The sequence below is a fragment of the Ahaetulla prasina genome, chromosome 1 (genome assembly GCF_028640845.1).
Source record: "Ahaetulla prasina isolate Xishuangbanna chromosome 1, ASM2864084v1, whole genome shotgun sequence".
In the NCBI taxonomy this organism is placed as follows: Eukaryota; Metazoa; Chordata; class Lepidosauria; order Squamata; family Colubridae; genus Ahaetulla; species Ahaetulla prasina.
Window position 1 is genome coordinate 369,591,839 of NC_080539.1, and position 18,757 is coordinate 369,610,595.

General features: G+C 43.8%; 1 protein-coding gene across 1 annotated transcript in view; it reads left to right on the forward strand.

The window, feature by feature from the left end:
• The window catches only part of PLPP2 (phospholipid phosphatase 2), a 72,465-nt gene extending 54,983 nt beyond the window's left edge, over positions 1–17,482 (forward strand). The window contains exons 2-7 of the mRNA XM_058163585.1: positions 218–341; positions 957–984; positions 8,118–8,395; positions 13,263–13,320; positions 15,974–16,150; positions 16,578–17,482. Coding sequence (XP_058019568.1) covers positions 218–341; positions 957–984; positions 8,118–8,395; positions 13,263–13,320; positions 15,974–16,150; positions 16,578–16,715 — 803 coding nt within the window. The 3' untranslated portion in view covers positions 16,716–17,482. The remainder of the gene's footprint in view (positions 1–217; positions 342–956; positions 985–8,117; positions 8,396–13,262; positions 13,321–15,973; positions 16,151–16,577) is intronic.
• Positions 17,483–18,757: the final 1,275 nt, after the last annotated feature.

The following is an 18,757-nucleotide window of genomic DNA, read 5'->3' on the forward strand; positions in this document are numbered from 1 at the left end:
GAACGTATCTTTTCTTTTATGTACACTGAGAGCATCTGCACCAAGACAAATTCCTTGTGTGTCCAATCACACTTGGCCAATAAAAAAATAATAATTCTATTCTAAATTGATTTATGTAGCTGCCTGAGCAGGGATGGATGCGAGGTAAGAAGCTGGCGAAGAGACCTATTAAACGTCGTGTCTTTTTTATTTTTTCTATTTTTTGGCTCCTTTGCAGCCTCACTTCCTTTCGCCATCCTGACCTTGGTGAATTCTCCCTACAAACGGAGTTTCTATTGTGAGGATACTTCCATCCGTTATCCGTACAAACCGGACACCATTACTGTGGAACCGGTGGGCGGTTAGAAAATTTTACTACTAACAGAGATACAAAAGTGGGCAGTAGGTATAAAAAGGTTGACTACCCCTGCCCTACACCAGACAAATGGTTATCCAACATACAGAATGCAAATGCCCAGCTGTCTGCAAGGAATATAAATCCTTCCGTTCCCCACCATCCAATCAGAAGTGAAGAAGCTTCTTGGAGGAGAAGCGAAACGTCTTCGAAGGAAAACCAGAAAGCCCAGTTGTCTCTTCGGAAAAAAAAGAACCATTGGGACAAACCATGACCTGGACGACTGAGAATCTCCATAGAGATTTTAATGGGTTGCTTTGCAGATGGAAAAGTTAAGCCCTGCCGGAAAGTGTGAAGGACAATTTCTTTGGTGCCTAAACAACCTGTGTCTAGGTAACAAAAAAAAAAAAAAAACAGCTGTTGCGGACGATAAGAATACAAGAACAGCTTTTTCCCGAAGGCCATCACTCTGCTAAACAAATAATTCCATCAACACTGTCAAACTATTTACTGAATCTGCACTACTACTAATCTTCTCATAGTTCCCATCACCCATCTCTTTCCACTTATGACTGTATGACTATAACTTGTTGCTGGCAATCCTTATGATTTATATTGATATATTGACCATCAATTGTGTTGTAAATGTTGTACCTTGATGAACGTATCTTTTCTTTTATGTACACTGAGAGCATCTGCACCAAGACAAATTCCTTGTGTGTCCAATCACACTTGGCCAATAAAAAAATAATAATTCTATTCTAAATTGATTTATGTAGCTGCCTGAGCAGGGATGGATGCGAGGTAAGAAGCTGGCGAAGAGACCTATTAAACGTCGTGTCTTTTTTATTTTTTCTATTTTTTGGCTCCTTTGCAGCCTCACTTCCTTTCGCCATCCTGACCTTGGTGAATTCTCCCTACAAACGGAGTTTCTATTGTGAGGATACTTCCATCCGTTATCCGTACAAACCGGACACCATTACTGTGGAACCGGTGGGCGGTTAGAAAATTTTACTACTAACAGAGATACAAAAGTGGGCAGTAGGTATAAAAAGGTTGACTACCCCTGCCCTACACCAGACAAATGGTTATCCAACATACAGAATGCAAATGCCCAGCTGTCTGCAAGGAATATAAATCCTTCCGTTCCCCACCATCCAATCAGAAGTGAAGAAGCTTCTTGGAGGAGAAGTGAAACGTCTTGAAGGAAAACCAGAAAGCCCAGTTGTCTCTTCGGAAAAAAAAGAACCATTGGGACAAACCATGACCTGATGACTGAGAATCTCCATTCCTCCCACTCCAAGGGAAGGATACTGCAAAATCTCCATTCCTCCCACTCCGGGGAAAGGATACTGCAAAATCTCCATTCCTCCCATTCCAGGGAAGGATATTGCCAAATCTCTGTTCCCACCCCATTCCAGGAAGGATACTACAAAATCTCCATTCCTACCCCACTCCTGGGGAAGGATATTGCCAAATTTCCATTCCTCCCATTCCAGGGAAGGATATTGCAAAATCTCCATTCCACCCCATTCCAGGGAAGGATATTGCCAAATCTCTGTTCCCACCCCATTCCAGGAAGGATATTGCCAAATTTCCATTCCTCCCACTCCAGGAAAGATACTGCAAAATCTCCATTCCTCCCACTCCAAGGGAAGGATATTGCCAAATCTCTGTTCCCACCCCACTCCTGGGGAAGGATACTACAAAATCTCCATTCCTCCCATTCCAGGGAAGGATATTGCCAAATTTCCATTCCTCCCACTCCAGGGAAGGATACTGCAAAATCTCCATTCCACCCCACTCCTGGGGAAGGATATTGCCAAATCTCTGTTCCCACCCCATTCCAGGGAAGGATATTGCCAAATTTCCATTCCTCCCATTCCAGGAAGGATACTGCAAAATCTCCATTCCACCCCACTCCTGGGGAAGGATACTGCCAAATCGCCATTCCTCCCATTCCAGGAAGGATACTGCAAAATCTCCATTCCTCCCACTCCAAGGGAAGGATATTGCCAAATTTCCATTCCTCCCACTCCAGGTGAAGGATACTGCCAAATCGCCATTCCTCCCACTCCGGGGAAAGGATATTGCAAAATCTCCATTCCTACCCCACTCCTGGGGAAGGATACTACAAAATCTCCATTCCTCCCACTCCAGGAAAGATACTGCAAAATCTCCATTCCACCCCACTCCTGGGGAAGGATACTACAAAATCTCCATTCCTCCCACTCCAGGGAAGGATACTGCCAAATCGCCATTCCTCCCACTCCAGGAAAGATACTGCAAAATCTCCATTCCCACCCCACTCCAAGGAAGGATATTGCAAAATCTCCATTCCTCCCACTCCAAGGGAAGGATACTGCAAAATCTCCATTCCACCCCACTCCTGGAGGAAGGATACTGCCAAATCGCCATTCCTCCCATTCCAGGAAGGATACTGCAAAATCTCCATTCCTCCCACTCCAGGAAAGATACTGCAAAATCTCCAATCCCTCCCCATTCCAGGGAAGGATATTGCAAAATCTCCATTCCACCCCACTCCAGGTGAAGGATACTGCAAAATCTCCATTCCTCCCACTCCAAGGGAAGGATATTGCCAAATCTCCATTCCCACCCCATTCCAGGGGAAGGATACTACAAAATCTCCATTCCCTCCCCATTCCAGGGGAAGGATATTGCCAAATCTCCATTCCCTCCCCATTCCAGGGGAAGGATATTGCCAAATCTCCATTCCCTCCCCACTCCGGGGGGAAGGATATTGCCAAATCTCCATTCCCACCCCACTCCAAAGGGAAGGATATTGCCAAATCTCCATTCCCTCCCCACTCCAGGGGAAGGATATTGCCAAATCTCCATTCCCACCCCACTCCAAGGGGAAGGATATTGCCAAATTTCCATTCCCTCCCCACTCCAGGGGAAAGATACTGCAAAATCTCCATTCCTACCCCACTCCTGGAGGAAGGATACTGCAAAATCTCCATTCCCACCCCATTCCAGGGGAAGGATACTGCAAAATCTCCATTCCCTCCCCACTCCAGGGGAAGGATACTACAAAATCCCCATTCCCACCCCATTCCAGGGGAAGAATACTACAAAATCTCCATTCCCTCCCCACTCCAGGTGAAGGATACTGCAAAATCTCCATTCCCACCCCACTCTGGGGCCAGCTAGAGGTGGTATTTGCCGGTTCTCCGAACTACTCAAAATTTCCACTATCGGTTCTCCAGAACCTGCTGGATTTCACCCCTGGCATCGCATCACATGTCCGAAATATTCTAACTTTTGCTTTTTTACGGTTTTGATGATTTTCCTTGGCTTTCCAAGGCGGCTTCTGTTTTTTTTGCTCAGCCTAAAACAGCTGGGAATACAAGCCGTCCTCAACTTACAACGGTTCCTTTAGTGACCATTCGAAGTTACAACGATGCTGAAAAAAGTGACTTTCTCACTTAACGGCCGTTGCAGCATCCCCAGGGTCATGTGATCAACTTTCAGATGCTTGGCAACTGACTCATATTTATGACGGTTGCTGTGTCCCTTGGTCACGTGATCCGCTTTTGCGACCTTCTGACCAGCAAAATCAATGGGGGAAGCCAAATTCACTTAACAACCGTATTACTAACTTAACGACTGCTGTGTTTCACTTAAGAACTGTGGCAAGAAAGTTACTGACTGAACGACAGCCGTGATTGACGTCACAGCCACGGCAACCAATGTCATAAAGTGGGACGAAGTTCACTTAACAAATGTCTCGCTTAGTAACAGAAATTTTGGGCTCCATTGTGGTCCTGAAGTAAGGCCCACCTGTATAGGATTTCGTAGCTGTACAGCTAGTCCTCAATTTGCAACCGTACAAAGTTACAGTGGCACTAAAAATGTAACTTAAAACTGGTCCTCACACTTACAACGGTTCCAGTGTCTCCATGTTCATGGGATCAGAATTTGGATGCTTGACAACCAGTATCTAGTTTGACTTTGCTCAGCAGATGGTCCCAAAAGGGGATCACATGACACACATACCCCCGGACACATTGCAACCGTCATAAATATGAGTCAGTTGCCGAGCAGTTGTAGCATCCCGTGTAGGGTCACCTGGTCGCCATTTTGTGACCTTCCCAGCCAGCTTCCAACAAGCCAAGTCGTTAGAGGAAGCTGGATTTGCTTCACGACCGTGCGATTCACTTAACAGCTGTAGTGATTCACTTAACAACCATGGTAAAAATGTCATAAACTGGGTGTGACTCACTTAGCCTCCTCACTTAGCAGCAAAAGTTCTGTTCCAATTGCGGTTGTAAGTTGAAAACTACCTGTACCCTCGGAAGGTAACAAAAAGATTAATAATAAAAAAAATGAAAAAGAGAAATTGAAATGTTAACATGCGTCAAAGAATGGAAATGGGTGATTTAATAATAATAATAATAATAATAATAATCACTTAAAAGCAATTGGCGCTGACAAGATCACCATTGGTCAGCTGGAGAAGGCCACCTTACTGGGATCTGCTCGCATAATTCGCCGATACATCACACAGTCCTAAACGCTTGGGAAGTGTTTGACTAGTGAGCTGTGATACAAAATCCAGCATAGTTATATCGTTTGCTGTGTATACTGTCATTTTGTGTAAATAATAACAACAACAGAGTTGGAAGGGAACCTTGGAGGTCTTCTAGTCCAACCCCCTGCCCAGGCAGGAAACCCTACACCACTTCAGACAAATGGTTATCCAATCTCTTCTTAAAAACTTCCAGTGTTGGAGCATTCACAACTTCTGCAGGCAAGTCGTTCCACTGATTAATTGTTCTAACTGTCAGGAAATTTCTCCTTAGTTCTAGGTTGCTTCTCTGCTTGATTAGTTTCCACCCATTGCTTCTTGTCCTGCCTTCAGGTGCTTTGGAGAATAGCTTGACTCCCTCTTCTTTGTGGCAGCCCCTGAGATATTGGAAGACTGCTATCATGTCTCCCCTGGTCCTTCTTTTCATTAAACTAGGCCTACCCAGTTCCTCCAACCGTTCTTCATATGTTTTAGCCTCCAATCCCCTCATCATCTTCGTTGCTCTTCTCTGCACTCTTTCCAGAGTCTCATGTGTCATGAGTCTCTCATGAGTCTCAAATGTTGGTCTTCATTTCCCTCTTTTTGAAAAATACATCAGTAGTCTTCCGTCTTCGTTTGGTCTTGTGATAATCCTTTTACCTGATTAAAATCAAAGGTGTAGTCTCAAAAAAAAAAAGAGATATTAAGTAAGAATGAGCAGGTAATTCCTGAGGTTATACATTGCTCAATATAAGGTTAGTAAAAGAGATGGAGCAGTGTGTTTAATTGTTTGTATGATGTCAAAAGGAAGCTTAAACGTTTCAATTTAACGCCAGCATCTGAATTTTACTATTGTTTGCAGACGTGAACAAAGATCCGGCAGACAATTTTAAAACCTTGGGGTTTGGGGGTTTTTTTCCAGCCATTCTAAATTTCACCCTCTTTTTTCTTGATGAGAAACTTAATTGAAGTGGCTGAACAGGATAAGAGAGTTAGTTCTCCAACTGAAAAATGTAAGGGTGGAAGCGGCCATTTCGTTTTTCAAGTACAGGTAGACCTCGACTTACGACCACAAATGAGCCCAAAGTTTCTGTTGCTAAGTGAGACATTCGTAAAGGGAATTTTGCCCCATTTTATAACTTTTCCAGATTGTTGCCGGGGGTGGGGGGGGGGCTTACTGTGTAAACCACTTAGAGGGGGCTGTAAAAGCACTGTGAGGTGGTATATAAGTCTTAAGTGCTATTGCTGTTGCTAGTTTCTTGCCACGGTCATTATGTGAATCACTGCAGTTGGTAAATGAGTAACGCCGTTGTTAAGTGAATCTGGTTTCCCCATTGAATTTGCTTGTCAGAAGGTCGCAAAAGGGGATCACGTGACCCCGGGACACTGCAACAGTCGTAAGTATGAGTCAGTTACCAAGTATCTGAATTTTGATTTTGATCCCGTGACCATAGGAATGCTAGTGTGAAAAACGGTCATGTCACTTGTTTGAGTGCTGCCGTAACTTTGGATGGTCCCTAAGTGAAAAGTTGTAAGCCAAGGACTGCCGGTAGCGCAATTGGTCCTTTTTGCATTCGAGGAATAGAATAGAAAATTAGAATAGAATAGAATAGAATAGAATAGAATAAGGAATAAGAGTAGAGATTGAATAGAATAAGGAATTAAGAGTAGAGATAGAATAGAATAGAATAGAATAGAATAGAATAGAATAGAATAGAATAGAATAAGGAATAAGAGTAGAGATAGAATAGAATAGAATAGAATAGAATAGAATAGAATAGAATAGAATAGAATAGAATAAGGAATAAGAGTAGAGATAGAATAGAATAGAATAGAATAGAATAGAATAGAATAGAATAGAATAGAATAGAATCAGGAATAAGAGTAGAGATAGGATAGGATAGGATAGGATAGGATAGGATAGGATAGGATAGAATAGAATAGAATAGAATAGAATAGAATAGAATAGAATAGAATAGAATAGAATAGGGAATAAGAGTAGATATAATAGGATGGGATGGGATGGGATGGGATGGGATGGGATGGGATGGGATGGGATGGGATGGGATGGGATGGGATAGGGAATAAGAGTAGAGATGAGATAGAATAGAATAGAATAGAATAGAATAGAATAGAATAGAATAGAATAGAATAGAATAGAATAGAATAGAATAGAATAGAATAGAAGTGGCTGAACAGGATAAGAGAGTTAGGTCTCCAACTGAAAAATGTAAGGGTGGAAGCCTTTAGAACAGAACAGAATAGAATAGAATAGAATAGAATAGAATAGAATAGAATAGAATAGAATAGAATAGAATAGAATAGAATAGAATAGAATAGAATAGAATCAGGAATAAGAGTAGAGATAGGATAGGATAGGATAGGATAGGATAGGATAGGATAGGATAGAATAGAATAGAATAGGGAATAAGAGTAGATATAATAGGATAGGATGGGATGGGATGGGATGGGATGGGATGGGATGGGATAGGGAATAAGAGTAGAGATAGAATAGAATAGAATAGAACAGAATAGAACAGAACAGAACAGAACAGAACAGAACAGAATAGAATAGAATAGAATAGAATAGAATAGAATAAGGAATAAGAGTAGAGATTGAATAAAATAAGGAATTAAGAGTAGAGATAGAATAGAATAGAATAGAATAGAATAGAATAGAATAGAATAGAATAGAATAGAATAGAATAAGGAATAAGAGTAGAGATAGAATAGAATAGAATAGAATAGAATAGAATAGAATAAGGAATAAGAGTAGAGATAGAATAGAATAGAATAGAATAGAATAGAATAAGGAATAAGAGTAGAGATAGAATAGAATAGAATAGAATAGAATAGAATAGAATAGAATAGAATAGAATAAGGAATAAGGAATAAGAGTAGAGATAGAATAGAATAGAATAGAATAGAATAGAATAGAATAGAATAGAATAGAATAGAATAGAATAGAATAGAGCTGGGAAGGACCTTGGAGGTCCTCTAGTCCAGCCACCTGCTCAAGCAGGAGAACCTATAATATTTCAGATAAGTGACTGTAGAGTCTAGACTCTTCTTAAAAACGTCCAGTGTAGAATTCCCAGAGGTGTCTTCGGTCGTGGATGGTCACCGGATGACTTAAAGCTAATGGCGTCTTCACAAGTTCGACCCATCAGATTTGGGGCTGGAAAGCGAGATGGGAGGGCCTCATGGATGTCCCAGGGGATCCTCCCCTTTCATTTTTTTTTTTCTCCTCAGATTTCCGTCGGCGAGGCTTACCTGGTCTACAAGAAACGCTTGTACTCCCATTCCCAGTTTAACAATTACCTGGCCGCCCTCTACAAAGTCGTCGGGACCTTCCTGTTCGGTAGCGCCGTCAGCCAGTCGCTGACCGACTTGGCCAAGTACACGATCGGCCGTCTGCGGCCCAATTTCCTGGCGGTCTGTCAGCCAGACTGGACGAAAGTAAATTGCTCGTTTTACGTCCAGGTGGAAGACGTGTGCCAGGGCAATTCCAGAAACATCACGGAATCCAGGTAAGTTCAACGCTGTCAGAGATGTCGGATTTACGACCATATGCATATATTTTTTTATTTATTTACATTTATATCCCGCCCTTCTCCGAAGACTCAGGGCGGCTTACAGTGTATAAGGCAATAGTCTCATTCTATTTGTATATTTACAAAGTCAACTTATTGCCCCCCCCAACAATCTGGGTCCTCATTTTACCTACCTTATAAAGGATGGAAGGCTGAGTCAACCTCGGGCCGGGCTTGAACCTGCAGTAATTGCAGGCTGCTGTGTTTTAATAACAGGCTTCTAACAGCCTGAGCTATTACGGCCCAAAATAATATTGCTTCCATATTGCTTCCGTGTTGCAGTGGAATATTCCCTGAAATTTTTCTTTCAGGAAAACAGATAACACAGCTGGTCCTCGTTTAGTGGTCACAGTTGGGCCTGGAATTTTGTCATTAAGTGAAGCTTAATGTGCGAGTAGGCGGCAATATAATTTTTCTGAAATAAATAAATGAAATAAACTGTGACTTGAGTTTACACTCTTACTTTAGCTTTGCTTTACACCAAGGTTGTGAATACAAGGATTTTACTTTTACTTTTAAAAGTAACAAGGAAGTTACTTTTTCATACCTGTGGCAACAGAACGGTCGCTAAAAGAGGCAGCCACTAAAGGAGGACGATCTGTTTCCTATTAATTAACTATTTTTTTCTGGATTCTTTTGACTAAATTGTGACTCCAGTGAGAATTGGAGCAGTGGTTTGCCATTGCTTCATTCCTAGGGCTGAGGGAGAGTGGCCGGCCCAAGGTCACCCAATTGGCTTTGTGCCTAAGGCAGAACTTGAACTCATAGCCCCCAGTTTCTAGCCTGCTGCCTTAATCACTGCGCCAAACTGCCCTCTTAATTAATGTCTATAAAATCGTGAGGATTTACTCACTCGATGGCTACACGTGATCCCCTTTTGTGACCTTCTGACAGGCTAAGTCAACGGGGAAGCCAGATTCCCTTATCAACCCTGTTATTAACTTAAGTACTGCAGTGATTCACTTAACGGCTGTGGCAAGAGAGGTCGTAAAAACGGACCAAAGCTCACTTCACAAATTGTTTCGCTTAGCGACACAAACTTTGGGCCTCAGTTATGGTCGTAAGTCGAGGACTGCCTGCATTGTTTTTGCAAAGGCTACAAACATTGCAGCAGTAAAATTTGATCCGTGCCCAAAGCTATGTGCGAAAAGGAGATTTCAAACATAACATCACCCAAGAGGGCAAAATACGTAAAAGGAAAAAAAAACCCTCTTATTTCAGGAATAGATGAACGTGAATATAAACTAAATTTCCTGGCAACTCTAAAATCAATGCAGTTATAAATAGATGGTGGTAACCGTTAACAGGAAACAGTCAAAAATTAATTAATAATGATTCATCATACTTAAATGATTACAGAGTAACAGAGTTGGAAGTTGGAAGGGACCTTGTAGGTCATCTAGTCCAACCCCCCATCCAAGCAGGAGACCCTACACCATTTCTGACAGATGGCAGTCCAGTCTCTTCTTGAAAGCCTCCAGTGATGAAGTTCCCACAACTTCTGAAGGCAACTTCTGTTCCATGGGTTGATTGTTCTCACTGTCAGAAAATTCCTCCTCATTTCCAGGTTGAATCTCATCTTGAACAGTTTCCGTCCATTATTCCTTGTCTGGCCGTCAGCCAGTCGCTGACCGACTTGGCCAAGTACACGATCGGCCGTCTGCGGCCCAATTTCCTGGCGGTCTGTCAGCCAGACTGGACGAAAGTAAATTGCTCGTTTTACGTCCAGGTGGAAGACGTGTGCCAGGGCAATTCCAGAAACATCACGGAATCCAGGTAAGTTCAACGCTGTCAGAGATGTCGGATTTACGACCATATGCATATTTTTATTTTTATTTTATTTTACATTTATATCCCGCCCTTCTCCGAAGACTCAGGGCGGCTTACAATGTATAAGGCAATAGTCTCATTCTATTTGTATATTTACAAAGTCAACTTATTGCCCCCCCAACAATCTGGGTCCTCATTTTACCTACCTTATAAAGGATGGAAGGCTGAGTCAACCTCGGGCCGGGCTTGAACCTGCAGTAATTGCAGGCTGCTGTGTTTTAATAACAGGCTTCTAACAGCCTGAGCTATTACGGCCCAAAATAATATTGCTTCCATATTGCTTCCGTGTTGCAGTGGAATATTCCCTGAAATTTTTCTTTCAGGAAAAAAGGATAACACAGCTGGTCCTCGTTTAGCGGTCACAGTTGGGCCTGGAATTTTGTCATTAAGTGAAGCTTAATGTGCGAGTAGGCGGCAATATAATTTTTCTGAAATAAATAAATGAAATAAACTGTGACTTGAGTTTACACTCTTACTTTAGCTTTGCTTTACACCAAGGTTGTGAATACAAGGATTTTACTTTTACTTTTAAAAGTAACAAGGAAGTTACTTTTTCATACCTGTGGCAACAGAACGGTCGCTAAAAGAGGCAGCCACTAAAGGAGGATGATCTGTTTCCTATTAATTAACTATTTTTTTCTGGATTCTTTTGACTAAATTGTGACTCCAGTGAGAATTGGAGCAGTGGTTTGCCATTGCTTCGTTCCTAGGGCTGAGGGAGAGTGGCCGGCCCAAGGTCACCCAATTGGCTTCGTGCCTAAGGCAGAACTTGAACTCATAGCCCCCAGTTTCTAGCCTACTGCCTTAATCACTGCGCCAAACTGCCCTCTTAATTAATGTCTATAAAATCGTGAGGATTTACTCACTCAATGGCTACATGTGATCCCCTTTTGTGACCTTCCGACAGGCTAAGTCAACGGGGAAGCCAGATTCCCTTATCAACCCTGTTACTAACTTAAGAACTGCAGTGATTCACTTAACGGCTGTGGCAAGAGAGGTCGTAAAAACGGACCAAAGCTCACTTCACAAATTGTTTCGCTTAGCGACACAAACTTTGGGCTTCAGTTATGGTCGTAAGTCGAGGACTGCCTGCATTGTTTTTGCAAAGGCTACAAACATTGCAGCAGAAATCTGATCCGTGCCCAAAGCTATGTGCGAAAAGGAGATTTCAAACATAACATCACCCAAGAGGGCAAAATACGTAAAAGGAAAAAAAAACACCTCTTATTTCAGGAATAGATGAACGTGAATATAAACTAAATTTCCTGGCAACTCTAAAATCAATGCAGTTATAAATAGATGGCGGTAACCGTTAACAGGAAACAGTCAAAAATTAATTAATAATGATTCATCATACTTAAATGATTACAGATTAACAGAGTTGGAAGTTGGAAGGGACCTTGTAGGTCATTTAGTCCAACCCCCCCATCCAAGCAGGAGACCTTACACCATTTCTGACAGATGGCAGTCCAGTCTCTTCTTGAAAGCCTCCAGTGATGAAGTTCCCACAACTTCTGAAGGCAACTTCTGTTCCATGGGTTGATTGTTCTCACTGTCAGGAAATTTCTCCTTATTTCCAGGTTGAATCTCTCCTTGTTCAGTTTCCATCCATTGTTCCTTGTTTGGCCTTCAGGTGCTTTGGAAAATAGCTTGACCCCCTTACTCCTCTCTGTGGCAGCCCCTCAAATATTGGAAGACTGCTATCCTGTCTCCCCTGGTCCTTCTCTTCACTAGACTAGCCATGCCCAGTTCCTGCAACCATTCATCGTATCTTTTAACCTCCAATTCCCCTAATCATCTTGATTGCTCTTCCCTGCACTTTTTCTAGAGTCTCACCGTCTTTTTTATACTGTGGTGACCAAAAATGGATGCAGTATTCCAGGTGTGGTCTTAAGAAGGCTTGATAGAGTGGTATTAGTACCTCACTTGACCTTGAGTGTATCCTTCTGTTAATGCAATTTAGGATTGCAATGGCTTTTTTGGCTGTTGTGGCACACTGTTGGCTTGTATAGGTCTTGTAGTCCAACACTCTGCTCAGGCAGTTGACCCTATATCGTTTCAGACAAGTAGCTACCCAGTCTCTTCTTGAAACCTCCATTGATGGAGCAGGTTGCTTCTTGATTAGTTTCCATCCATTGCTTCATGTCCTGCCCTCAGATGCTTTGGAGAATAGCTTGACTCCCTCTTCTTTGTGGCAACCCCTGAGATATTGGAAGATGGCTATCCTGTCTCCCCTAGTCCTTCTTTTCATTAAACTAGACTTACCCAGTTCTTGCAACCGTTCTTTATATGTTTTAGCCTCCAGTCCCCTAATCATCTTGGTTGCTCTTCTCTGCACTTTTTCTAGAGTCTCAACATCTTTTTTATAGTGTGGAGACCAAAACTGGATGCAGTACTCTAGGTGTGGTCCTACTAAGGCCTTATAGAGTGGTGTTAGTACCTCCCTTGATCTTGACTTACAACAGTTCATTGAGTGACTCTTCAAAGTCACAACGGCATTGAAAAAAAGTGAGTTGTGACCGCTTTTCACACTTAACTGAGCGTTACAGCATTTCCCCTATGGTCACATGATCAAAATTCAGAGGCTTGGCAATGGACTCATACTTACGACGGTTGCAGCGTCCCGGGGTCACGTGATCCCCTTTTTTTGCGACCTTCCAACAAGCCATTTGTCTGAAATGGGTGTAGGGTTTCCTGCCTGGGCAGGGGGTTGGACTAGAAGGCCTCCAAGGTTCCCTTCCAACTCTGTTATTATTATTAAGCAAAACCAATGGAGAAGCCAGGTTCACTTAATGGCTAACCTAACGATGGCAGTGATTCACTTTAACGGCTGTGGCCAGAAAGGTTGTTAAACTGGGGCAAAATTCACTTAACCGATGTTTCACGTGGCAACAGGAATCTGGGGTTCAACTGTGAGATTATAATTCAAGGACTACCTACCTATATATTTCTCCTTTTGTTCTTCTCTTTCTAGATTATCGTTCTATTCTGGGCATTCTTCCTTTGCGATGTACTGCATGATGTTTTTAGCGGTGAGTGAGTGAACGGATCGAGGGGTTCAAATCCAAATTTGTTTACTACGGGTTCTGTGGGTGTGGCTTGGTGGATTTGGCAGAAAGATACTGCAAAATCTCCATTCCCACCCCACTCCAGGGGGAAGGATGCTGCAAAATCTCCATTCCCACCCCACTTCCGGGCCAGCCAAAGGTGGTATTTGCCGGTTCTCTGAATTACTCAAAATTTCCGCTGCCGGTTCTCCAGAACCTGTCAGAACCTGCTGGATTTCACCCCTCGTTCAAATTCTTTTCTGGAAAAGTGCGGGGTGGGGTGGGGGGGCGAAGCTGGATGGATGCCATTTTCGGAACCCGAAGACCCAGGTTCCTTTGCATTTCAAAGGATCGGGGAAGAAGGGATTGTGAGCAAATGTTTCTCAACTTTAGCCGCTTGAAGATGGGTGGACTTCAACTCCCACAATTCCTCAGCCGACATCCAATGTTTCTGAAGCTTGGCCGCTTGAAGATGGGTGGACTTCAACTCCCACAATTCCCCAGCCAGCCGTGCTGGCTGGGGAATTGTGGGAGTTGAAGTCCACCCATCTTCAAGTGGCCAAGCTTCAGAAACTGTTCTGTCTCCTTCCCCACTTCAGACCCAATTCACGGCTCTTATCAGTCCTGGCAGAGAAATCACAGCTGCCTGCCAAAGTTCAAACAAATGACTCACGTAGCAAGACTTTCAGCTCTTTTTGAAACGGTTCAGCTAAACTTTTGCTTCCCGTGGAGTGAGAGCAGTCCCAAAGCTCCTTATATATCCTGTGGGGTGGGGCTCCTGCCCCACCCTTCCTTTTGATGACGCCGCCTCTCTAATCTTCTGAAGCGTGGGTCGATCCAAGCTTGATTATTATTATCAGCTGGGTCTGAAGGCGTAGCCTGGGGAAGGGAGGAATCAGGGGATGACGGCCTCATTACATCCTCCGAGTGGTCTGGTTCTGGCTCCTGGAGCCGAGCCAAAGGAATCGGTGCTCCCGAGGTAAGTCTTGCCGGCCCTTCCCCCTCACTCTCGGAGTCACTTTTGGGTATGGGGCCAGGTTCGGGGGCTGGAGTCACAACAGAAACATTGGATTCGAGAGCTCTAAAAAAGTTTTGCACAATGTGGCCAACATTCCCCCACAAATCAGAAAAAAAAGAGCTCCGACTGACTGCCAAAGCTCCTGGTTCTTTTTAAAAAAATAAATAAAATTTTTAAAAATGAGGTAGCAGATGTTCTGCTTTCCCTACCTCAAGGCTTTGTCTACCTAAAAAGAACGTACCGAACTCCTAAGCAGCTGCCTTTTTGCCTTGGTCACTGGGAGGGCTGGGAGGTTTCCTTGAGGATCTTTCAAATTGGAGGTGAGGGGAGAGAAATGTTGCATGGTTATTAATTGGCACCCTCCCTTTATTTATTTATTGGCTTCCTTTATTGCTTTGCTGACTTGAATTGTTCCCTTTATTTATTTATTCCTCTATTTGCCGTGCTTCCTTTATTGGTTCGCCTCCGTTATTTATTATTTGTTTATTAATTTATTTGCTTGCTCCCTTTGTTTGTTTGTTTGCGCACCTCCTTTATCTTTCTGTGCTATATTTATTTTTCCTTGCTTTGTTTAATTTTTTGGAGACCCCCTATGTTTATTTTCATGCCCTTATGTATTTAGTTGCAAGCTTTATTGATTGGCTTCCTTGATTGATTGATTGATTTGCATGCATCCCTTGTTTATTTTACCATTTGGGTGCTTTGTTTATTTGATCCCTCCCTCCCTTCTTCCTTCCTTCTTTCCTCTCCCTCCTTCCTTCCTCCCTTTGTCCCTCCCTCCTTTCCTCCCTCCCTCCTTCCTTCCACCTTCCCTCACTTCTCCCTCCCTCCCTCTCATTTCCTTCCTCTCTCCCTCTCTCCCTTTCTTCCCTTTATCCCTCCCTCTGTCCTCCTTTCCTCCCTCCCTCCTTCATTCCTCTCCCTCCTTTCTTTTTTCCTCCTTTTCTCCTCCCTTTGTCCCTCCCTCCTTTCCTCCCTTTCTCCTTCATTCCACCCTTCCTCGCTTCTCCCTCCCTCCTTCATTTCCTCCCTCCTCTCTCCCTCCTTCTTTCTTCCCTTTATCCCTCCCCTGTCCTCCTTTCCTCCCTCCCTCCTTCATTCCTCTCTTCCTTTTTCCTCTTTCCCTCCTCCTTTTGTCCCTCCCTCCTTTCCTCCCTCCCTCCTTCATTCCACCCTCCCTCGCTTCTCCCTCACTCTCTCTCATTTCCTTCCTCCCTCCCTCTCTCCCTCTTTCTTCCTTCTTTCCTTCCTCCTTCCTTCCTCCCTCCCTCCTTCCACCCTCCCTTGCTTCTCTCTCCTTCCCTCTCACTTCCTTCCTTTCTCCCTCCCTCTCCCACTCTCCCTCCTTCCTTCCCTTTGTCCCTCCCTCCCTCCTCCTTTCCTCCCTCCCTCCCTTCTGTCTCCCTCCCTTCCATTTCCTAGCTTCCTTCCTCCCTCCCTCCCTCCTTATTTCCCGTGGCCTCATCAGGCAAACCCGGCTCATTTAGGATTGGAAGCAAGGGTGGAATTCAATTTGGGCATCAGGCTCAGCTTTAGGGTACAAAGGAAGACCTTCTCTTCCAAGGTCATAGACCTCTGGCGGCCATCTCTAAAGCCCCCCTCCCTTCTTGTTGATTCTAGCTCTACATTCAGGCCCGGCTGGTTGGCAGATGGGCTCGGCTGCTGCGCCCGACTATCCAGTTCTTTCTCCTCTGCTTCGCCATCTACGTGGGCTACAGCCGAGTGTCGGACTACAAGCACCATTGGAGCGATGTGCTAGTTGGCCTCCTGCAAGGAGCACTCATTGCTATCCTTACGGTAAGCAATGGGCTGATTGGCCCCAAGTCACCCAGGTGGCTTTCATGCCTAAGGCAGGACTAGAACTCACTGTCACCTGGCGATTGGCCCCAAGTCACCCAGGTGGCTTTCATGCCTAAGGCAGAACTACAATTCACTGTCACCTGGTGATTGGCCCCAAGTCACCCAGGTGGCTTTCATGCCTAAGGCAGGACTAGAACTCACTGTCACCTGGCGATTGGCCCCAAGTCACCCAGGTGGCTTTCATGCCTCAGGCAGAACTAGAACTCACTTTCTCCTGGTGATTGGGCCCAAGTCACCCAGTCGGCTTTTATTGCTAAGGCAGAACTAGAACTCACAATCGCCCAGTTTCTAGCTTTGGTGCCTTAACCACTAAATCAAACTGTCCGCCTTTGGCATCTTCTCATCAGAGTCCTCTTTTTCCCAGGTCCGTTACATCTCGGATTTCTTCAAAGAGAGGTCCGAGTCACCGTGTGCCGAACAGGACCTTGGGCGTAAAGCCAGCATCCCCCTGCCGCTAAGCGAGTCGGAGTGTAACCACTGCAACTATCGGGTCCCTGTGTGAATGGGGCGATTTTGAATTGGTTTGATTTCAGCAACGAACACGTAATCTGCCTTTAATCCGGTGCCTCTGTTTTCCTTTTGAACTTGTCCAACGAAGAAGGAAAACTGGGAAATTTTGGGGGTTTTTTTTCCTTTCGTTCTTCTTTTTTGTTCGTTTTTAAACCGTTTTGGGTTTTTTATTATTATTATTATTATGCCCAATGCTACTGCACAGCACAACACAACACAACACACGTTTGACACTTTGGAAATGCCTGTCTCGCCGCCCACGTAAGCCAAAGACCAGGGCAGAATTTTGAAAACGTTCAAGCTGTTTGGTCCCTTGTTTGAAAGACTTCTGGACAAACCCTTTTCCGTGTGCGGTAAAAAAAATAACACACCGGTATATATTCGGCTGGATGGCCGGCTTTTTATCTGGACTTCGCTCTTGGCTTTGCAGAAGCTTGCTTTGCAAAAGTTAGTGGGTTTATCTGATATCTGATCATCACTGTCTGATATCTGATCATCACTTTCATCACTCCCCAAAATTGTGGGAAGATTCCTGAGCAAAGACCCCAAAGTGGGTAGGATGTTTTTTTAAACACCTTTGTGTGTTTTTCTTACATTGTCCTTGTATTTGGGGACCCTTTTTAGGGGACCGATGGGGGGATCTAAAGGGAGTTTGTGTTTGAATGCAGACAAACCCTCTGAAATGATCTGGGATGTGAAATATTTGCTCTGGGATATTCAACTTTGGCAACTTTTAAGACCCGTGGATTTCAACTCCCAGAATTCCCTAGCCAGCTATGGCTGGCTGGGGAATTCTGGGAGTTAAAGTCCACAGGTCTTAAAAGTTGCCAAGGTTGAATATCCCAGATTTTCTCTGTAAAAAGCAAATTATACCATTATCTTAAAATGAAGTCCGGGTTGAGAGACTACAAGAAGTACCAACACTGGATATCAGTGAGGTTTATTAAACTGCTAAAATAAGGCGATGGGGAGTCCTATCTCTCCGATATCAAATTTTTTGTACAGGTGGATTTGTATTTCCCAAATGGATAAAAATTGAGCAAGATTGAATAAAATTGAAACGGATTTTTTAAGTCACTGCCGACATCTTTTTTCTTATTTATGCTCATTCTGCTAAGGATCATATTTTTCCCAAAGCTTTGAAGTATGAAATTTTTAGCGGTGGCGATGGGGAAAACTCCAAATTACGGGCTGTCGGTGCTACTACAAGAGGGAAAAAGAAAATTACTTAAAATGGTTGGAACAGCAGGCTTTTCTCATGGGAATTTGGAGGGGAGGGTTTGAATCGGTGAAATTCAAAATTTTACTACCAGTTCTGTGGGCGTGGCTTGGTGGGCGTGGTGTGGCTTGGTGGGCGTGGCTTGGGCATGTCAGGGGAAAGATACTGCAAAATCTCCATTCCCACCCCACTCTGGGGCCAGCCAGAGGTGGTATTTGCCGGTTCTCCAAACTACTCAAAATTTCTGCTACCGGTTCTCCAGAACATGTCAGAACCTGCATGTAGTTTCTGCGCTCGGCGAGGATTGTGTGCAAAAGAAATGAAGCTTTGATCCTTTCAACAACCAGGTCTTAAAATGGGGCAAAATTCACTGAACATACGTCTCACTTAGCAACATAATTTTAGGCTCAATGGTGATCGTAAATCGAGGACTACCTGTACCCTCATCTAGAGAAAGGACAGCTTATGAAACGGGTGAAAAAGATGAAGGAATCCCTGCGGATTAGACTCCACTAATCATTGCCAACTACAGGGGTTGGTTGTCTCAAAGGTGCTTTTTCCAAGAGGCAACTGGACTTCCTGCTTTTTCTTTGAAGACGTTTCGCTTCTCATCCAGGAAGCTTCTTCAGCTCTTATGACCTGGATGACTCTATGAATCTCCGTAGACATATACCGTGTTTTCCCAAAAATAGGACATGTCCCGAAAATAAGGCCAAGCCTGATTTTTGGGATGGGCATTGTTGTGATCCAGACCCCAGTAGGTAGTAGGAAACTCAGTCTGTAAAAACGAACAAACTTTATTCAAACAGCTGAGA